This window comes from Camarhynchus parvulus, chromosome 3, assembly GCF_901933205.1.
Source record: "Camarhynchus parvulus chromosome 3, STF_HiC, whole genome shotgun sequence".
Taxonomy (NCBI): domain Eukaryota; kingdom Metazoa; phylum Chordata; class Aves; order Passeriformes; family Thraupidae; genus Camarhynchus; species Camarhynchus parvulus.
This window is the reverse complement of record NC_044573.1, coordinates 21,464,321-21,482,343: the sequence shown is the minus strand read 5'-3', so window position 1 is coordinate 21,482,343 and position 18,023 is coordinate 21,464,321. Positions and strand designations below refer to the sequence as shown.

Genomic DNA, 18,023 nt, shown 5'->3' with positions numbered 1-18,023 from the left:
TTCCTCAAAGGAGAGGCACGTGCTTACTATGAACTTCAGTACAAGAGACTCTTATCTTTCACAAAGACACGTGGTTAAGTATTGTTAAACACTTTATATCAAAAACCTGTATGACAGCAGGGCTATTAATAACCTGTTAAAGAAAAGCTGTTTTTTCAACATCTGCAATTAAATGAATGAACGCCCAGTGATTAAAAAAAAAATCAAGTTTCTATGATCTGAGGTGTGAGTTCTACATTGGTACAGACCCCACTACAGAGAAGAAATTGAAGGTAATCTTACAAAAGGACGAGGTCCTGTGGCACAAAGTTATGCTCCTCAGAACTGAAGCAATGCCCCTCAAACCCTGGAGGGTCTCCTAACCCCAAAGTGTTCCACAGACCTGTGCACGGAGAGAGCCCATCCACAGGGAGAAGTCCAGGTGCAGCTTAAAGAACCTGGAGGAGACACAACCCACCAAACATGGTGACTCGGTAACCATTAAATTTGCCTTTCTGGTAGCATTCCTCTTTAAAATCCGTGAGTCATTTCTGCGTTACAGGCCTATGGATTTAGGGCAGCAAAGCCTAAAATAGCCCGCGGCAGACGCTGGGAGCGGCGTACCGGGGGCTCCTTACGGATTTGTAGAGGCCACGGGAGCCTGTGGAGCGAGGGGCTCGGCGGTCAGTCCCGCCGAGTGTAAATCCCCCACTACAAGGGCCGTGCCCCTGTCGAGCACCCGGAACGGGGCCGCGCCGCCGCCGGGCTGTGCCTGCCACGTCTGGGCCGCGACACCTCGGCCTCATCCGCGCGGCGCGGGCTCCCAGCCTCGGGGAAACACCGCGCGCGGGGGATCCGAGCATCCCGCGGGGCCGGGCGGGGCTCCCCGGGCCGGGCCCCCGGCGCCGCCCGGGCGGGGCGGGGCGGGGCGTTCCCGGGCGCCGCTTCCGCCTGTGCCGGGCGGGCGGCGCGGCGGGGGCAGCAGCAGGATGCTGAGCCCGCGGGAGCGCGGCGCCGACCTGGCCCGCTTCTACACCGTGACGGAGCCGCGCCGCCACCCCCGCGGCCACACCGTCTACAAGGTCACGGCGCGGGTGAGTCGGCGGCCGCCGCCCAGCCCCTCGCCCCCGCGGCTCCCGGCGCCCGGCCTGCAAAGCCGCCGCTGGGTGCGGAGCAGCGCCCGCGGCTGCCGTGCCCGGCGGCGACGTGGAAGCCCCTGTGGGGGACACGGGTGGGAGAGAGGGAGGGAGGGCAGGTGGAACACGGCGGCCCCTCCCGAGCCGAGCCCCGGTCGTCTCCTGCAAACTTGTAGCCTCGCAACGTTGTAATGGCCTCAGAGGCGCTTTGCAATTAACTCTCCGTTTCCTTGCTGTGCGTGGCAGGGCGTGCGAGAGTAGCTTAAAAACAAACAGCTCTCTCTCTTTTTCTCCCGTTCGTGCGGCCCAGATGTGGTGGGTGGGTGGCGGTGGGATTGCCCAGCGTTCCTGCAGCCCCGCAGCGCAGCAGTGCGCCCGGGAGGAGCCGGGAGCCAGCGGGGCGCGGGGGCTCTGCCCGCCCACGGCGGCAGCACCGAGCTGCCCGAGCCGCGCACGGAGGCTCGGCCTGCCCAGGAGGGGCCAACCCCCGCCGCCAGAGCGCTCTGGGTCGCTCAGGCCTAGCACGGGAGGCAGGGAAGCTGCTGCAGATGTTGGGAGAGCTGCTGTGGGGCTGGCTTTGATGAAAGCTTGCTGTGTTCTCCTAGGGAAATTCCTTGCTTTCTTTTCTCTTCCACTTTCCTATTAAACCAAAAAAGGGAGGCGAGTAAGTAAATATGTGGAGATAGGTTCAAGAGGAGTGGCAGTTTAGCTCGCAGGTGTGGTGGGATATGTTGAGAGCATCAGAAGAGGTGTCACAGAGAGACAGTTTCTTTAAATGACCCGTGATCCTGTAGTTAGTGCAGCTGTAGACATCCTGCCTGTGAGAGCAAGTCATGCTTATAAGCACCCTCCTCTTGATTAAAATACAACATTCTGTATATGTATAGCGATTGTAATGTCAGTTTGTTAGCCTATGATCAGTTTGTATGACTGGTAAAATTAAAAATTAAAAAAAAATTATTTTTTGGTCAACTACCTACCTACCTACCTACCTACCTACCTACCTACCTATCTCTCCAAGTTCACCAAACACAAATATGTTTAAACTATTCTTTTTTGTCCAATACAATGTAGTATTTGTGAATAGGAAAAAAAGAGTTGCTTTTCCCTATTAGGCTGCAATTTAAAAAGACTCTCCTGAAATAGATGCAAAGAAGACAATACTATCACATCTTCTGCAGTTGTTCTTGTTGGCCCAAGCGTGTGTGTGTGTACTGAAAAGCTGTGTCAGTGAATTAAGGACTAATAGGAATGAGCCAAGACTTCTGCTGCTTGTTTTGCTCTGGTTTTGTTCTTACTGGCTAAAGCAAATTAAAGTTCTCTGTGATGTTTTGGTTTCTGTAGAATTGTTCAAAGTAGAGTTGTGGCTGACTAGTTTGGGATGTCATTCTCTCTCCTTGTCCCATAAACTGAGGGTGCTCTGGTGCCTTTCCAAGGGAGGCAGTGCAGAATCAGGTGGTGTGTGCTCAGAGCAAGGAGCTGATCAGTCTGTGAGCTGTCCAATTCAACTGACCGAACCAGAGATCATTAGTTTTTTACAGTGTTTTGATAGGTAAAATCACCAAAGGGGAAAATTACTCCCTTTTTTTGCAGTAAAGGATGCTTTGGACTCCCAAGTGCAGAAATATAAGTAACTTTTGTTTCAGCAGGGCTCTGTCTGGTAATCTGTTGTGTAGTACTTGAAGTGAGGATTTGGGAAATGGAATAAAATGATTTAAAAAGGATTCAGTGTACATATCAAGTACCCTTTCTGTTTCTTTCCTCCTATTCCTCCCTCCTGTTCCTGTGGTGATCTGGCTCCATGGTTGATATCACAGCACTCCAGCTGTATTTGCTGAGCATCAGCTCGGCAACTTTGGGGGACCGCCAGGAAAGAAGTGAGAGGGGCCTTCCCGTTGTGTTGAATATCATTCTGGCTGAGATCTAGGGTAGTCAGGATGTGTGAGTGGAGATTTGTGGCTCCTCAGTGAGTATGAAGTTAAAGGAACTTTCTGTTTCAAAGTAATGTAGATAAATAATCATGGATAAGAAAGCACTTGTATTAGTGTGTCCTAAACATCTGCCCAAGGCATAGCTACCCATGCAGTCTCTTCTGAGTGCTAATATCATTATTGCAGCTTTTTTCTTAAAAGTTTTGTTTGTATAGCAGAAAATATATATTTTATTTACTCATAAACTGTAACATAATTTTAAATGCGGACAAGTTTAAATGAATATTGGCTTTTTAGTACCCATTTCCAAATGCAAAGAAACAGATAGATATTAGCAAGTTGTGATACGAGGAGTGTTCTCTAATGATACCTTAAAATATAGGCCACTAATAAAAGTTTAGAGAATTTGGAAGATTACAATTATTAATGATAATTAAAATTCTGTGAGTTATGTTGGATATCTGCAGGTCAGATGAAGAATGGGGTAATCTGAAATACTTTTCTTGATGTTGAGGATCCTTGTAGGATCTCTGTTTTCGGAGTCTGGTGTAGTAATTACACATTGCTTAGCTCATTGGTGGGTATCCTGATGATATTTTTGAAAATAGGTTATAGATGTGTAAATAGGCTTGTGTTACAGATTTGCAGAAGGAACTGACTGCATTGATCCTTGGGAAAGGATTAAAAAAAGTACATGGAAAATTTAGGGGTTTGGGTCATCTTTGCGAAGGCTCTAGGTTGACTATAGATTGGGAGGAAGGGGCAGACCTCTTGTGAGATTGACCTTCAGAAAAGGATATGAAGAACAAAGTAGGACAACACATAAATTATTACATACTGAGTTAAAGCTGGCATGGCTGGGAGATATAGAAGGCGGTGTAACATAAGAACAAGTGTGAAACAGGGCCTCTGGGTTTTATTCCAGATTCTTACTAACTGGCTGGGTAATTACTCATCTCTCTGGGTCTCCTTCTGCCCATCTGGTAACTTCCCTAGCTGCCAAAACTGTTGCAAGGCTTTAACTAAAGGTGAACTGCAAAGCAAAGCAGTTGGCGTCTGCCCTTTGGTGTTCTCTGTGATGTGCAGCCATGCCTGTGATATTTTCTTCCCCCAGCTCTACAGACTCCTTGCATCAAGTACGCCAGCTATTAGAAAAGGAAGTTAGGATTATTTCACCAATTGTTCTTATAAACTGCCTGGTAGTGAATGAAAGAGCAACAGCCACCAAGGTTAGCATTTGGTAAAGTTGCCAAATGTTAGATTACTCAAGAGTGAGGAAAAGTTGAGAAGGGTTTTATCAATGTAGACTACGCTGGAAGAAGAGGACTTTGGTGTGCAAGGTGAGAGAGAGAACGTGGAGCTGTGAAGAAAAATGTTTCAGGTCTTTTGGGAGATTGCTAGAGAAGGAAACGCTTCTCTTTTCCATCTTGTCTCCTCCAAAATGTGTGAGGGATGAGCGGCTGGGCTGTAGTAAACGGATGGTACAAAATCTGAGAGGCTTTGGCAAGGATTCTTGCAAAATAGAAGTGAGGAAGAGAGCTGAGTTTGTGGGAGATATAAGAGGGATGCTATTGTCACTTAGCAAGAGGAAAGTGTGGATTCAGTGGCTTCCATCTCAGAGCAACAGCTGCGTGGCACTTGCGGAGCGGCGGGACGGCGTGTGAGTCTCTGGGGTGCCAGTGCTGTGGGCTCCCTGCGCTTCCCTGCACGCATCACCTCTTCAGGGCATCAATTATTCCGGGGTGTGGTGCTGAGGACAGTCCCAGTTGCATTAAGAATGCCCTATTTTGCTTTAGCTAACAATAGACTAATTATTTTGTTAAACAGCTTTGGCTCTTATGATGAAGGATATACTGACTTGCACAAGATAATTGTAGTTATGAATTAAAGATGTGTCTGTTTGGTTTGTGGGGATACGCTCTTCCTGCTCTTTATAGGACCAGTACAAAACTTGGATTACAAAGGCTTTTGTGATCAATATTTATTTAAAGAAGAAAAAAAATCTTGATGCAATACAGGCTTCTTTATGGTGTGCAGCCAAGCCTGATTTTCACAGCAATTTTCCCCTGGACTAAGTAATTTATAATTAATTAGGCCAAGAGTTTTTAAGGATAAACAAATACACCAGGATAGTCAGATGTGTCTGCGCTCTCGTGATTGTAAGTAAAGTGGAAATACTGTCTTACTAAATACAAATCCTCACATTCTCAGTGAGGTTGTTTGCAGCTTATATTAAGCCAAGTAGCCTTAGTGAGCTCTTCTTATTGGGGGTAATGTGGCCATAATATGAATTAATAGGAAGAGACCGGAAAGATGATAGGAGATGTGCTCAGTGTAGCTTTGTTTTGAGAGATGCCTTTTGTGCCATTCTGCCTAGAATGTACGCCTGTCTTTATGTGTGATCACGACTGACTGCTGCTGAAATCCCTCACTGTGTTGTCTTTGGGTATTTGACTTCTCTAAAACTAAATCAAAACTTCCTGAGTGCACAGGACCATGCAGCTGTTTGCCTTTTTCCAGACTTTTCTCTTCAGCAACAAATCATTGTATGTTACTCTTTAACTTCCAAACTGAAAATCCAAGGACTTATGTGGTTTCATTTTTGTTTTGCCTTTCAGATTGTTTCAAGAAAAAATCCAGAGGATGTCCAGGAGGTAACATTTTAAACTTGTGCAAATGTTTTTATGAATCACACTATGCCTTTTGAAGCGTCTTTGATGTAATTTAGCAGTTTCTGTGTGTTTTGTCCTTGTAATTGAGCCAACAATTTTCGTACGTTTCCATTTGTCTTTAGCTTTCATAGTTAAAAACAGTAGCTAGTGTAACATGATGCATTTCATCCCTCAGTGATGAATGGTGACTTGAAACAAAGTCTTAGGGACTAAAATGTCTTTTGATGACAAAACTGCTTTGATAACTTTACAAGCTCTTTTCTTGGGGCTGGAATTGGCAAATTGATGGTTACTTAACTCCTACTGGTAAAATTAGAGATCAGTCCACAATTCAAGTCTTAGGTCTCAGCTGTAGGTACTCTTTTCCTCTTTAACCAATGCTTCACTGAAAAGCCTACACCATTACTGTCTGTTAGTGAAGAGAGAGAATGGAGGAGTCTAGGACTTGTTGACAGAGATTAGACTGCAAGTCATAGGTGTTATGCCTATCTCTCTGAGGCTCCTTAAGTATTTTCCAGTTATATATTTTGACAAAACTTTAAAATTACTTATTCTTTGCCTCTTCTGAAGAGTCTCTGAATAAGGATCTGCTCTATTCTTGTGCGTCTTAAATACCTCAAAAGTCTGTCACAGGAGTCATTTAGTGAGAGAGAAAAATACACCACATGTGTGTGCATTGTAGATTTTTTTCTTTTTAATAAATAAATCTTCCCCCTCCCCTCCTAGATTTTTTTCTGGACTAGTGACTTGACATGGTTACTATTATACTATGTACCTGCAAAATCTTCCCTCAAAAGCACAACCTTTTGGCTTTTCAGACATTGTGTAACACATGCATATGTTCAGTTTCTGGTGCAGTCTCTTAGTACAACTGAGGAGAACCTGCATAGTTGATGAAAGAAGAGCTCATAACTGAATTCATTGCATCTCTGTGTGGTCAAACATGAGTTACTGATTAGTGGTTTGGCAGAGGTGAGAATTGGCTAATACATGTAACACACCCTTACTGCATCCTTCTTTGAAATCTTGAGAATCAGGCAAGCATGAGCATTTGTGCTTTTTGCATTTTTTTTTAATCTGTAGGAGATCAAAGTAACCTATCAGAATCAGAGATGATCATGGATCAAGTTTAGAACTGCATTACTGTAGTTTGTAGCTTGATGTTCACCTTTTCCAGGGAGACTCCTGAATTGAACCTATCCATGAGCACATTCTGCCATTACCCTAATCTTCATTTGTGAGGAAAAGCACTTTATAAGAGCTGTTGATGAGTCCATTCATCAGAAAAATATATTGTAAGTGTCTTTCAGCTAGAGTATTGCATGAATATGTGTTAAGTAGTTTTGACACAATAGCAAAACCATATCTTTTAGTTGTTGCTTTAATTTGTGTCTATAGGTTACCCATGCAGAGTTTCACATGCTCTTGACAATAAGAGGACATAAATATGAGATGAACTTCTTAATAGTTGTCCTTTTCCACCCTGCATTGTACCTTATTAATTATTCTGCATGTGATAGCATGTTAGATGCAGGGTGAGTCTGTTATAAGCATTATCTGAAAATAGTTGGTTATTGTGAGGAATGTCCTAAATGGTGGTTGACATAAGGGGGAATTGTAGTCAGAAACCCTCATATGTTGAGAGCTTTTCTGTTACATGGCCTCTTACAGTAAAAAAAAGAACTGTGAGCAGCCTTTGGAAGAAAAAGAATATGCCCTTAACCTGCTCCCGCTGAAAATAAATTTACCTCAGTTTTCCAGAATGCTCAATGAAGAATTGAATAGGAAATTTTGTGCACAAAACCACCTCATGGCTTTAGGATGTGTCTCATGCAACCTGCTTCCCACATCCATGTAGGACCACTTGGCTGTGCCTGCCTCCTCCTCCAGGTGTCCCTTAATGCCACTGCTGTGATGTGAATACATTCTTTACATATGTGCAGCTGCTTGTAAGGCTGAGTGCTGCGACCTCAACTCCACTTGCCAGTTTTCTGTCACATCTTTTGGCTGCCCTTTGGGATACAAGTCTTTACCACTGCAGCCAGTTAGAGCTCAGTGTAATCCCAGCTGTTGTTGTTGGGGCAGGAAGGAAGAGAACCTTGTAAGGCTTTCCTCTTGAAGGAATGAAATAGATAAATGTGAAGTTTTGTGTGGGGATAGCAGATACAGAAAGGCCACTGGGCCTAACTTTAATGTCCTTGCTTCTTGATGGTAGCAATGTGGTGTGTAAGGCAATTGCATCTAGGGTAGTCCTGTGTGTTTTTTTTCCCTTTTCATTTAGGAGAAAGGCTTATTCATTGTGGAACAGATGAGTTGCATGAGTTAATAGAGATCTACTGGCTGTCGCCATGACAAACACCTTATTGCATTACAAGTCTAACATATGTTTTATGATATACTTGCTGTGCTTCATTGGGCCTCAAAGTACAATGTGTCCTTCCTCCAAATCTAATTTCTAATGAGGATGTTAGAACTTTGCTAACTTTGCTGGGCCACATGCATGCAAAGGCATGTTTTCCATGAGCTTCTGGAAGGTTTTAGGATAACCTTGACTGCTTTTGCTATGAAAGTTACTTAGGGATATTTATTTTTTTTTCCTCTTGACTATTGAGTGATCACTTGTAGCAGTGAAAAATGATGCTTTTTTGGTGGAATGAAATCTCATGCTCTTATTTTCTGGCAGCTTTTCATGTTGTTTCCAAGTACTGACAATACAGTAACTCAATGTTTAAAAAATTCACCATCTTAAGCAATTTTTTGTTTTATATGCACACTGCTCAAGAAGTGCTAATCATGCAGTCTCTGGTTATTGGATTAGATAAAAGTAAAGCATTGAAAAAATATTATTTCTGATAGCAAAATGACTGGTTTGCCTTCTTGAGATGCCTCACTTGTGTGTGAGGAGTACCAGCTGTAATTAAGTAATGAAAATATGTGCCAATAAGGAAGTCAGAATCAGGACTGCTGGTTCCAGCATAGCTAAATTTACAACGTGGATAGCGTGTTGCCACACTAAAGCTTTGCATGTCCACTGTTGACAATCCTCTTACCTTATGTCTACATTATTCTGGAGGTAGGACTTGCATCTGTTGAAACTTAGAAGGCCTCTGATTGCAGTATTAAAAAAAAAACCCAAAAAACAAAGCCACAAAAATGCTCTAAATCTAAAACTTTTGCTTAGCTCTAGATCTGGTTTCATTGAGGAAAAGTTCAACTTTTTCAATTATGATTGCTCATGAGAAGGCAACCTGGTAAATCATTCTGAAATATGTGGAATAGTTAAAGTTGTATTAAGTTAATTGAGACATTTGACTGGTGCAACTGTGGAATCAACTGCTGAATGCATGCACTCTCCCTTCTGTTCTACTTTAATCACTTTACATTAGTGTTGAGATTTATTGTGATGGCTTAGTGAGTCTGACCAAAAATGAGGTCAGGATATAAAAAAATTTGTGTTAATATCTTTTCATCCTGATAACAAATCCAGTAGCAGTCAAGTGTAAGTGTTATTGTTTACTTCTTTTATTGGTTTGATTTTCCTACTGGGTTCTCCTCCTTTCTTGAATAGAAAGAATGGGATGGAAGAAGGATAAAGTAGATACCTGACTGAGAGATGACTACTTTCTGAAAAGGAGGGATCAGGAATAGCTGATGAACCGATGACATCTTTATATTCCTAAAATGGAGTTTTTTGTCTAGATTACAAAAGGAACATACTGGTTTGGTTTTTTTTAAATTTATTTTATTTTTGGTGTTATTATAAAAAAACATTTAAGATGGAGGCTAGCATTTACATCTGATCCACACTTTACATACACAATTTAGGAGCTGTTTTCTAATCCTCGGTGTTTAATATATTGTCCCTAAAAATCCCTTGCTTGTGTTGGGATTTCTCTTCCCTGGTTTTCTCTTTTGCTGTTGTCTCTCTTCCCCACACCTGCAGCTGCATCAGGCACAGTGTACTGTTGAATGTTGGATAGTGCAACACTCCTGTTCAGCATTTTTTTCTCTCTTACTGGCTCCCTGTGTAGGTCTGGATCTCAGAATGACTGAAGCAGTGCTGCCTTTGCCCTCCTTTCAGCTTTTACTCAGTTTTTCTCTATGCACTGTAGTGTTGTTAGCCACAATGTGGGTTGGGGACAGATAATGACCTTTTTTTATGCTTGTTACACTTGGCAGTTCAGACTGTGTATTTTTGTTAAACAAATTTGCTGGAGTTAGTGGTCTGATGTGATTAACCCAGTGGATTTGTGGTGTGATGTAATATGAACAATGAACCTCACTAATGCTTCTCTCTGGTTTCTCTGCTTCAGATAATCGTTTGGAAGAGATACAGTGACTTTAAGAAACTGCACAAAGATCTTTGGCAAATTCATAAAAACCTATGCAGACACACAGAGCTCTTTCCACCTTTTGCCAAAGCAATAGTGTTTGGTAAGCATAATTTCTTCCTGACCTGCTAAAATTCTTTGATAACTCAATATCTGTAAATACATCTTGTTTTGTAGCTGGATGAAAAATTTTCTTTGTGCTTTTTCTACTCAACTTTAGGTGAGCTAGTATCATAACTTGATGCTTTTATTTATTTTTGTAATGTATAAGAGTTTATGTCCTCCCCTCCACGTTAGACATAGTAGCTGAGCTATTTATTGATGTATATGTTCTGTATCTTTACAACATACATTCCCTGTTTTCAGGAGCATAAATTCTCTGTTAGCTTTGTGAACAGCACTCGAACAGCAAAAAAAACACCAACATTTTATTATAAGCTGTCTGATTTTTAGTGATGAGCTGTTTTAAAGTATTAAATGGTTGTTGTAACAGAAAAAAAATATTATGGCAATTTGATTGCAATTGTCAGTTTTATCTAGCTAGGCTTTTGAGATCAGTTTTACATATTTCACCAAAACAATCTGCCAGAGAAACAGGTGACAAAAAGGAATTAGCTCTTATAGGTCTTAATTTCATCCTGATGTGTTTGTCCTCATGAATGAGCTATAGGTGGACTTCCAGGGAAGTGGTGTGAGTGTACAGAATTCCACCCACCATATTTTTTTAGCAGCGTTGTGTTTTTAAAATCACCTTTATTTGTGTATGTTCTTCATGTCCAGCACAAACTGGAGCTATGTTTATATATCACGCAATAGCCACTGCGTTTTTAAGTGTTTTTCAACAATTTTTTAGTGTGCTCAACATGTTTGGTATCTTTTTTACATGCGTATACTGCATGCTCTGTGAGTGTTTCTGAAGCATTTCTAAAGTGTTGCTGACTGTTGCTTTTGGTGTACATTTACCATCTGCTTTTGAAACCATTTTCCCAAGAATTTTAAAGTTGGATTTTGAAAGTGTCCAACAAGTGTTTGACATTTGTTTACTTGCATCTGTCATGCACATTTAGTTTGGTTTTCGCATGAGCTTTTCGGTTTCTAATGTGCTTTTGGGGTTAAAGGTTTCCAGTGTGGACTGTTTTTAGGTGTGATTTTGGTCCCTAGGGCATGGCTAAGATGTTATTTCTGTCCAGGATTTCTTTAGTGGGTTCTTTTGCATACATACATGGTACGATTTTTCAGTTTGTTATTTTTTGAGTTATGCAGTGGAATTTTTTCTATGTATCCAGTATATTTGTTGGGCCTTTTTAGCATGAATTTACCATGTGCAATTTACAATTGGGCATTTTAATGGTTTTTAATCTTTGAACATGTTTGGTGGTTTTTTTGGCATGCATCTGCCAGATCCTTTTTTGGTGAGATTTTCAATTTCTGAGGTGTATTTTGGATTTTTAAAATCCTTTTCAGAACCTAAGGCATTTTGGGATTATTAAATTCTTTTTATGGTGTTTACAAGTTGATTTAGTTTGTGGTTTTTTTTCTTTGTTTTGTTTCATTTTTTTAATTAGCATTCATTTGTGTTCATGGTTTCTCTGTGCACCTTGTATGGGGTTTAGTGTCCAGGATGTTTGGCATTTTTTAAAATGCATCTGCCATATGCTCTTGTTTCTGGTCTGGGATTTCTGTGTGTTTTTTGGGGTGGATTTTGGTTCTTACAGTGTTGTCCCAGTATATTTGGCATTACTGCAGTGGTATTTCGGGTGTCCAGTATGTTTGGCATCTTTTGGCATGAATTTCCAATGTGCTCTTTTTTTGCTAACCTGCTTGAACTTTTAAAAAAATGTCTTTTGTTTCGTAGGCATTGCTGCAGTGTTGCTTTCCATTGCCATGTGTTTTGAATATGTTTTGGTGTTTTTTTAAACATACAGCACACTTTAACATGGATTTACCTTTTTTTTTTCTTTTGCGTCCTGCTACCACATCTTTTTTTTTTCCCCTCCCCAGATTTTTAGCATTTTTAGTGTTGAGCTTGTTTGGCATTTTTTTACTACATCTCTAGGGCATGCTTTATGTGTATTTGCAGTTTCCATATGTTGTGTCTGGTTATTGTGTTTATTGCCATACATGTTTTTTGCATGGTTTGGATGTATTGTGCACGCTTTAGCACCCAGACAGTATTTGGTGGTTTTTTTGTGCATGTCTAGTGCTGATTTTTGCAGGTTTTCTTTGTGTGGCATTTTTTAGCAGTGTTGGGCAGTCATCTAGAGGCTATTTTCGCAAATTTTCTATGTGGCTCAGATTGGTATGTTTTAGCATCTAGTATGTTTCACATTTGTTGGCCTGCATCTATGAAGCTGAATTCTGATGTAGATTTTGTGGCTCTCTGCATAGAGCTAGGTGAAATTCCTGGTTTAAATTGTATGTCACATCAGCCAAATTGTATCCAAGTTTCATGTAATTTTTTTTTTGCTTATTTAAGAAGTTGGAAGTGGGGTAAGTTTTGGTGCTATGTCAGAGCATGGACAATACTTGTTAAATAAAGCATATAGTAATAGTTTCATTCTGAGATTATTTTAAATCCGATTTACAGAGTAGAGTTCTCATTGGACAAATTATTTACAAAGCTAGTATTTTCAGGTAGAAGGTATGATAGCTATTCATAGGGGAGAAAAGAGAGGGGTAAAAGAAAATCAGGGTAGAAGAGAGTATAGGTGTCTAATATCTTAACAAATTAAAAATTTCTATAAATGCAAATTAACTGTTTTTACACTAGCTCTGTAAGCAAGAGAAGAATTGAGTGAAATCCCTTCTGAAAAACATCCTTCTTCCATTGTATTTAGTGAACAAAAGTGACTGAAATGTACATTGTGAGAGATGGAAATACACAGAAACATTCAATGCAGTTATTTATTAAAAACCTCTTTGAAATTAAAACCAAACGAAAACAAACCTCACTACATTTAGATGAAGCTGAGACACAGAAGAATACAGAAAAGTGGAGTAATGTAAAAGCAAATTTTAAATGATTGGTACGTAGCTGAAAGGAACAGCCCTATCTGATTCTCCAATTTAAGAATTATTTTTGTATTTTCAATATAAAATTTTACTGTGTATCCTTTCATTGCAATTCTGCACATAGTAACTGCCATATGATTTATTTTAATTTAAAATAAAAACCCTAAGGTTTTTTTGTACTGGAGGAAAAATACAATCTTTATAGATAACAAGGTTTTGAAAAACTCGTTTTCAGTCTCATTCTGTTAGTGATGACCTGCAAGGTCCATCTCTCTCAAGATCTTTTGTTTCCATGCTGCTTTGATGGACCATTTCTGTAGTATTGCTTCCCTTTGGCAATGTTACAATTGTTGCAGCTTTTAGACTAGTTTCTAATTAAAATTGTGAGTAGAATTGTTGGCAACTGGTGGGGGTTTTTTTGTGATTTTTTTTCAGCTTTTTCTTTCTTTTTTTTTTTGTTTTGTTTTGGTTGGTTGTTTTTTTTGGATATCCGTGCTTTAAATAATGTCTGTACCTATTGTTTGCAGAGGGTGCAGTTTGCAAAATGGGCATTGGTGGTTCTGACAGTTGAACTTAGTTGTAGTAGAATTGTTAAAGCTGAGGAGCATCTCCAGTTCAGCATTCAGAGCTTCAGGAGATGGTGTAGAGAACTGAGATGTATTTAAAAACAAATGTGTCATGCTGTGCTTCCATATTTCATGCAACTAAAGACTTGCCACAAAGTGTGTGTATTTTTATGTTGTTGCAGTAGACCTGCTTGTGTCAAAGCAGAAAAATTCCTGTGGTTGGGAAAAAGAAATCATCTGACTTTCTCTGTACTTCACTTGAACATTTCCTACTTGTTTTATAGGAAAAACCTCAGTGAATTTGATCATGGAAATCTAAGATGTCCTAGCATATCCAGCTGCTGAAATTATGACACCTATATCTGGGATATGATTACTGTCCTCTCCTAATACACATTAACATAATTTTTTTCAGTACTTTCAAGCTACTTCTTTGTTGTTGTTGTTGTTGGACACTTGTAAGTATTTCCATATGTTGACCATTCATGGCATTTTATCAAAATATGGGTAAATCTGCGTGTATGTTGTCTAGCAATTGCAGAAATGTACTCTGGTATAAAAAAAAAAACCTACACCCCCCCAACCCACCAAAAAAGAAACAAAAGCTCCCCAGATATTTACAACTTGATAGCAGTGAGTCAGGGTGCTGACATAAAGGTGCTCTTTGTATTTGAAGACTCTGGATGAGGTAATGTGTTTATGAATTTGGTGCCATGTACAGTAGGAAGTCTTGTGAGAAGCTAACTGAAACATGAACACACACTTTGCTGGGTGTTTAGTTGTTCAGGTCTGCTCCACAAAATTAATTGTGGATTCTTTTAATAGGAACTTACATTTGGTTTTTATGTAAATAGGAAATTTTGAATGGATCGTTGCTGGAGGAGTAAGAATTGTGTTATACGCTGAGGTTGTAGTTGACACTTCTTAAAAATATCAGAAAGATGTGATCCCTGTAATGGAGTGTGTATAGGTCTGAGAATTGTAAAGACTAGTAGAAATAATGTCGATTTAGATGCAGAATGACATCCTGATAGAAATGTTGGATGAGTCAGCTGGCTGCATAAGCACTTTTGAGTATTTCCTTGAGAAGAGTGACAATGAAAGTGTTGAGCAATACAAATTGCTTGAAAGTATGAAAAAAGGAAAAGGAGGAAGGAGATGGGCGGGGCTGCCTGGGAATTAAACTGCCAGCAAGATGCCAGGAGTTCTGTGAACTGAACCAGTACTGAATAATGTTCTTCCTTCCCCTAAAGCCCTCTAGTTCTAGAAGCAGTTTTCCTGATGCTATCATGATGCTAATGGGCTGGAAAATGTGACAGTGACTAATGTTTCAACAGCTCTGTTCTAACATGTATTTCTATTTTTTTTAGCTAAGTATCCTAAGAAACTAAGGCTTGTGAAATTGTGCCTTTAGAAAGTCGAACCTCTTACTGATGTGGCTAATATCAGCTAAATTTGAGAGTGAAGGTGGTTGCAAATGTAATTATACTTCTGCAAAGTCTGAAATGGCAGCTGAGTAAGAAGAGAGCATGTGTTTTGGTGCTGCTGAGGGCCAGGCAGGCTCAGCTCATACCTGTGAGGTTTGCAGCTGCCTGGCAATCAGTGAATGCACACCAGTCAGCCTGGCAGGGCTGGTCCTGATGTGTCCTATCTGGTGCCCAGTGGAGGTACTGAGAAGATGTGGATAAACAAAATTAGTTTTTATTGAGTTTGATGAAATGGAACAGGGAGAGATTCTCGAGGGAAAATATCTTACAGAATTTTTTTCTAGCAAAAGTTTTCTGTTTCTGGTATTGTTAGGTGTTTACTTCTTCGCCATTGATTTGCTACTGCATTGTAGCAGTGTTTGTGTGAATTTGTAGATTCATTTAGCTGGGCCACACTGCTGTGCTTTGCTAAGGGAAGTTGTTTTCTTTCCATGACGTCCAATTTTGCATGGAATGAGCCAAGAGCCCTAATGCACCCCCAGTGTTGCTCTGAAGACTTAGGAAGTTTGGTGAGCAGTTTAATAGGGCCTGATTTCAATGTTCGCACTCACTGTGGTAGCATTGCTTTTGCCTTCTTTCTGCTTGCTTGTTGCTCACTCTTTTGTGCAGCTGCTCCTGTTTGTACAGCTGAAACGGCAGGGTGGGTAAGGCACGGAACCAGTCCAGCTGAAAATTAGCCCAATGATGTCTTTTCTTTTCTTTCATGGGAAAAATAAGCCCCAAAAGCTTTGTTTGTGATCTTGTGAGTATGTGTGTGTCTTTTTAGTTTTATTTCCTTTTTTCTGATACCGCATGGGCAGGAGCTATTTACTTGAAGAATTTCTGGAAAGAATCCTGCTTTGATACTTTCTTCTGGGATTATTTTTTTGCTTGCTCTAAGTATAAATGAATTTTGCTTTTGTATTCAATGTTTCTTTTGTCCTCTTCAAAGGTTAATGCCACAGAGCTGTCACAGGTGGTTCTTATTTTTCTGATCATGCTGTTATAGCAGTACTGTTTCTTGAACTTGTCTTCCCAGTCCTTTTTTCCCCCTCTGTATAGCTGTTGCGATATCTGTTCTATTCTCCTCCAATTATTACTGTTAACCTCTGCCCTTTTTCTTTTGTAAACTTGTAACTATTTCAACAACAAAGTGATGTTGATATAAAAAGCTAAAATAAGTTGCGTGCAATTGTGAAGGATGTGAATTAAGGTAGCAATCCAAGGGTTTTCTCCTGAGAAGCAAATCTCTTCAGGTGAACTGTGGGATTGTTTTTAAGTATGTTTTTTCTAATTGGAATGTTTTGGGTGCTGAGTAGAGAAAAAGGAATGATCATACATTTTAGTAAATGAGCTGCTTCCAGCTCTGTTTACCTCTTGGATCCAGAAGGAGATGAGACCCTGTCTGCATGGAGTTACTTCAGAGGAAAGCTTCGGTGTCTGGTAGCAGGGCTTCACCATCTCCCCTACACTTTGTCTCCTCCATAAATGGCACCTTGGAATTGAAGATCTGTTTGGGGGCTTTTAGCAATACTTTGTTTACTACCCGCTCATATTGTGCGTTGTTCTTGAGAATACGTGAAGATTGCTCAGCTCCTTACAGGATTTGGGCCATAATCAAGGCTGACACTGACTGGCATATTGTCAAATTGTGCATGTATCATTTATTGTCAGATAACACTGGACATCCGTTAGTGTCTCTTGGCTAATCAAGAGTGTTGCCTCACATATTCTTACGATGAGAGGGCGAAGGATTCTTGTCGTAGCTGCCAGCTTTCATCATCCGAGCGGATTGCAGAAGACGGGACTCTAGGGACAATTGAGAATAGGAAGTTTGAAGATTTGCTATGTTCTCCTGAAGCATTGGAGTGACTTTCATAGACTCAGGGCATTGTCTCCAGAAGGTTGCTTTTGTCTCGTTTGTTTTCTTTCGTTGTAGTTGTTGTTGCAAAATAAATGTATGGCTGTTTCTGAAGCTGTCAATCTGTGTGTCTGTTCCAGGGCGATTTGATGAAACTGTGATTGAAGAAAGAAGGCAATGTGCTGAAGATCTCTTGCAGTTTTCTGCCAATATCCCTGCTCTCTATAACAGCAAACAGCTGGAAGAGTTTTTTAAGGTTGGTTAGTATTTGCAGAAGTATTTGCTTCTTACCGACATGACTGAAGTATAGTACTGATTCTGCTTTACTTTATAAACCATGGAAGGGCAGTGAGCTGCTCTGACATGCTTTGGGAAGGGACTGGGGCTTTTCCGTTCACTCTGGAAATGTGGCTTTAAAAAAACCCCATGCCACACCTCTACGAGGTGGAAAGTTTTACAGGAACTTCAGGTGAAGGGATTTGAATTTTTTTTAATTGAATGCTGAGCAAAACTTGTGATGATAAATTCCAGTGGGAAGTAATAAAAATATTGCCACTGTTCCTATATTTTCAGTAGGTGTTTATAGTTTCTAACCAAAGGAGCGAAGACTGTTTACACTGTTTCCTTCTGGTCTTTGTGAGCTCAGGTCCACAGCAACAAATTTGGCATATAACTAGTCCAACCTGCTGATTGTACAGTGCTGTGAGAGCCAGTCTCCATAACAAATTTTAGGACAGTACATTGATATGGACTTGCTCTTTATTACGGCTGAAGCAGTTTCTGTTCAATAGTTCCTTCAAACCTCTTTATTTTCAGTAGCTTAGTCTAATGTTCTGCAAACTCATAAGCATAAATTTACATGTACCCATGACAGTAACTCTCTGGAATTAAGGAAATGTTCATCTGACTGAGATGGGACTTAAGCATATTAATGTGTTTAGTATATTTAAATGGTATCTATATGCAAGAGCAAAATTTTATCAAAGCTTAAGATTTTTCACTTGTTTTCATGATGACGTTATTGCAGTGTTCTTTAAAATACTTAAAATAATGTTCTTTAAGCTTTGGT

The 18,023-nt window shown here is 40.4% G+C and overlaps 1 protein-coding gene across 2 annotated transcripts in view; it reads left to right on the top strand.

Moving 5' to 3' along the window:
* The first annotated feature begins 927 nt into the window (after positions 1 to 927).
* RPS6KC1 (ribosomal protein S6 kinase C1) overlaps positions 928 to 18,023 on the top strand; it is an 85,107-nt gene continuing 68,011 nt past the window's right edge. The window contains exons 1-4 of one of the 2 annotated variants that reach the window (XM_030944683.1): positions 928 to 1,073; positions 5,665 to 5,700; positions 10,032 to 10,152; positions 17,095 to 17,210. In XM_030944683.1, the coding sequence (XP_030800543.1) occupies positions 969 to 1,073; positions 5,665 to 5,700; positions 10,032 to 10,152; positions 17,095 to 17,210 (378 nt within the window). In that variant the 5' untranslated portion in view covers positions 928 to 968. Of the gene's footprint in view, positions 1,074 to 5,664; positions 5,701 to 7,002; positions 7,014 to 10,031; positions 10,153 to 17,094; positions 17,211 to 18,023 lie in introns of those variants that run through there. The other variant, XM_030944684.1, reaches the window with a different exon arrangement.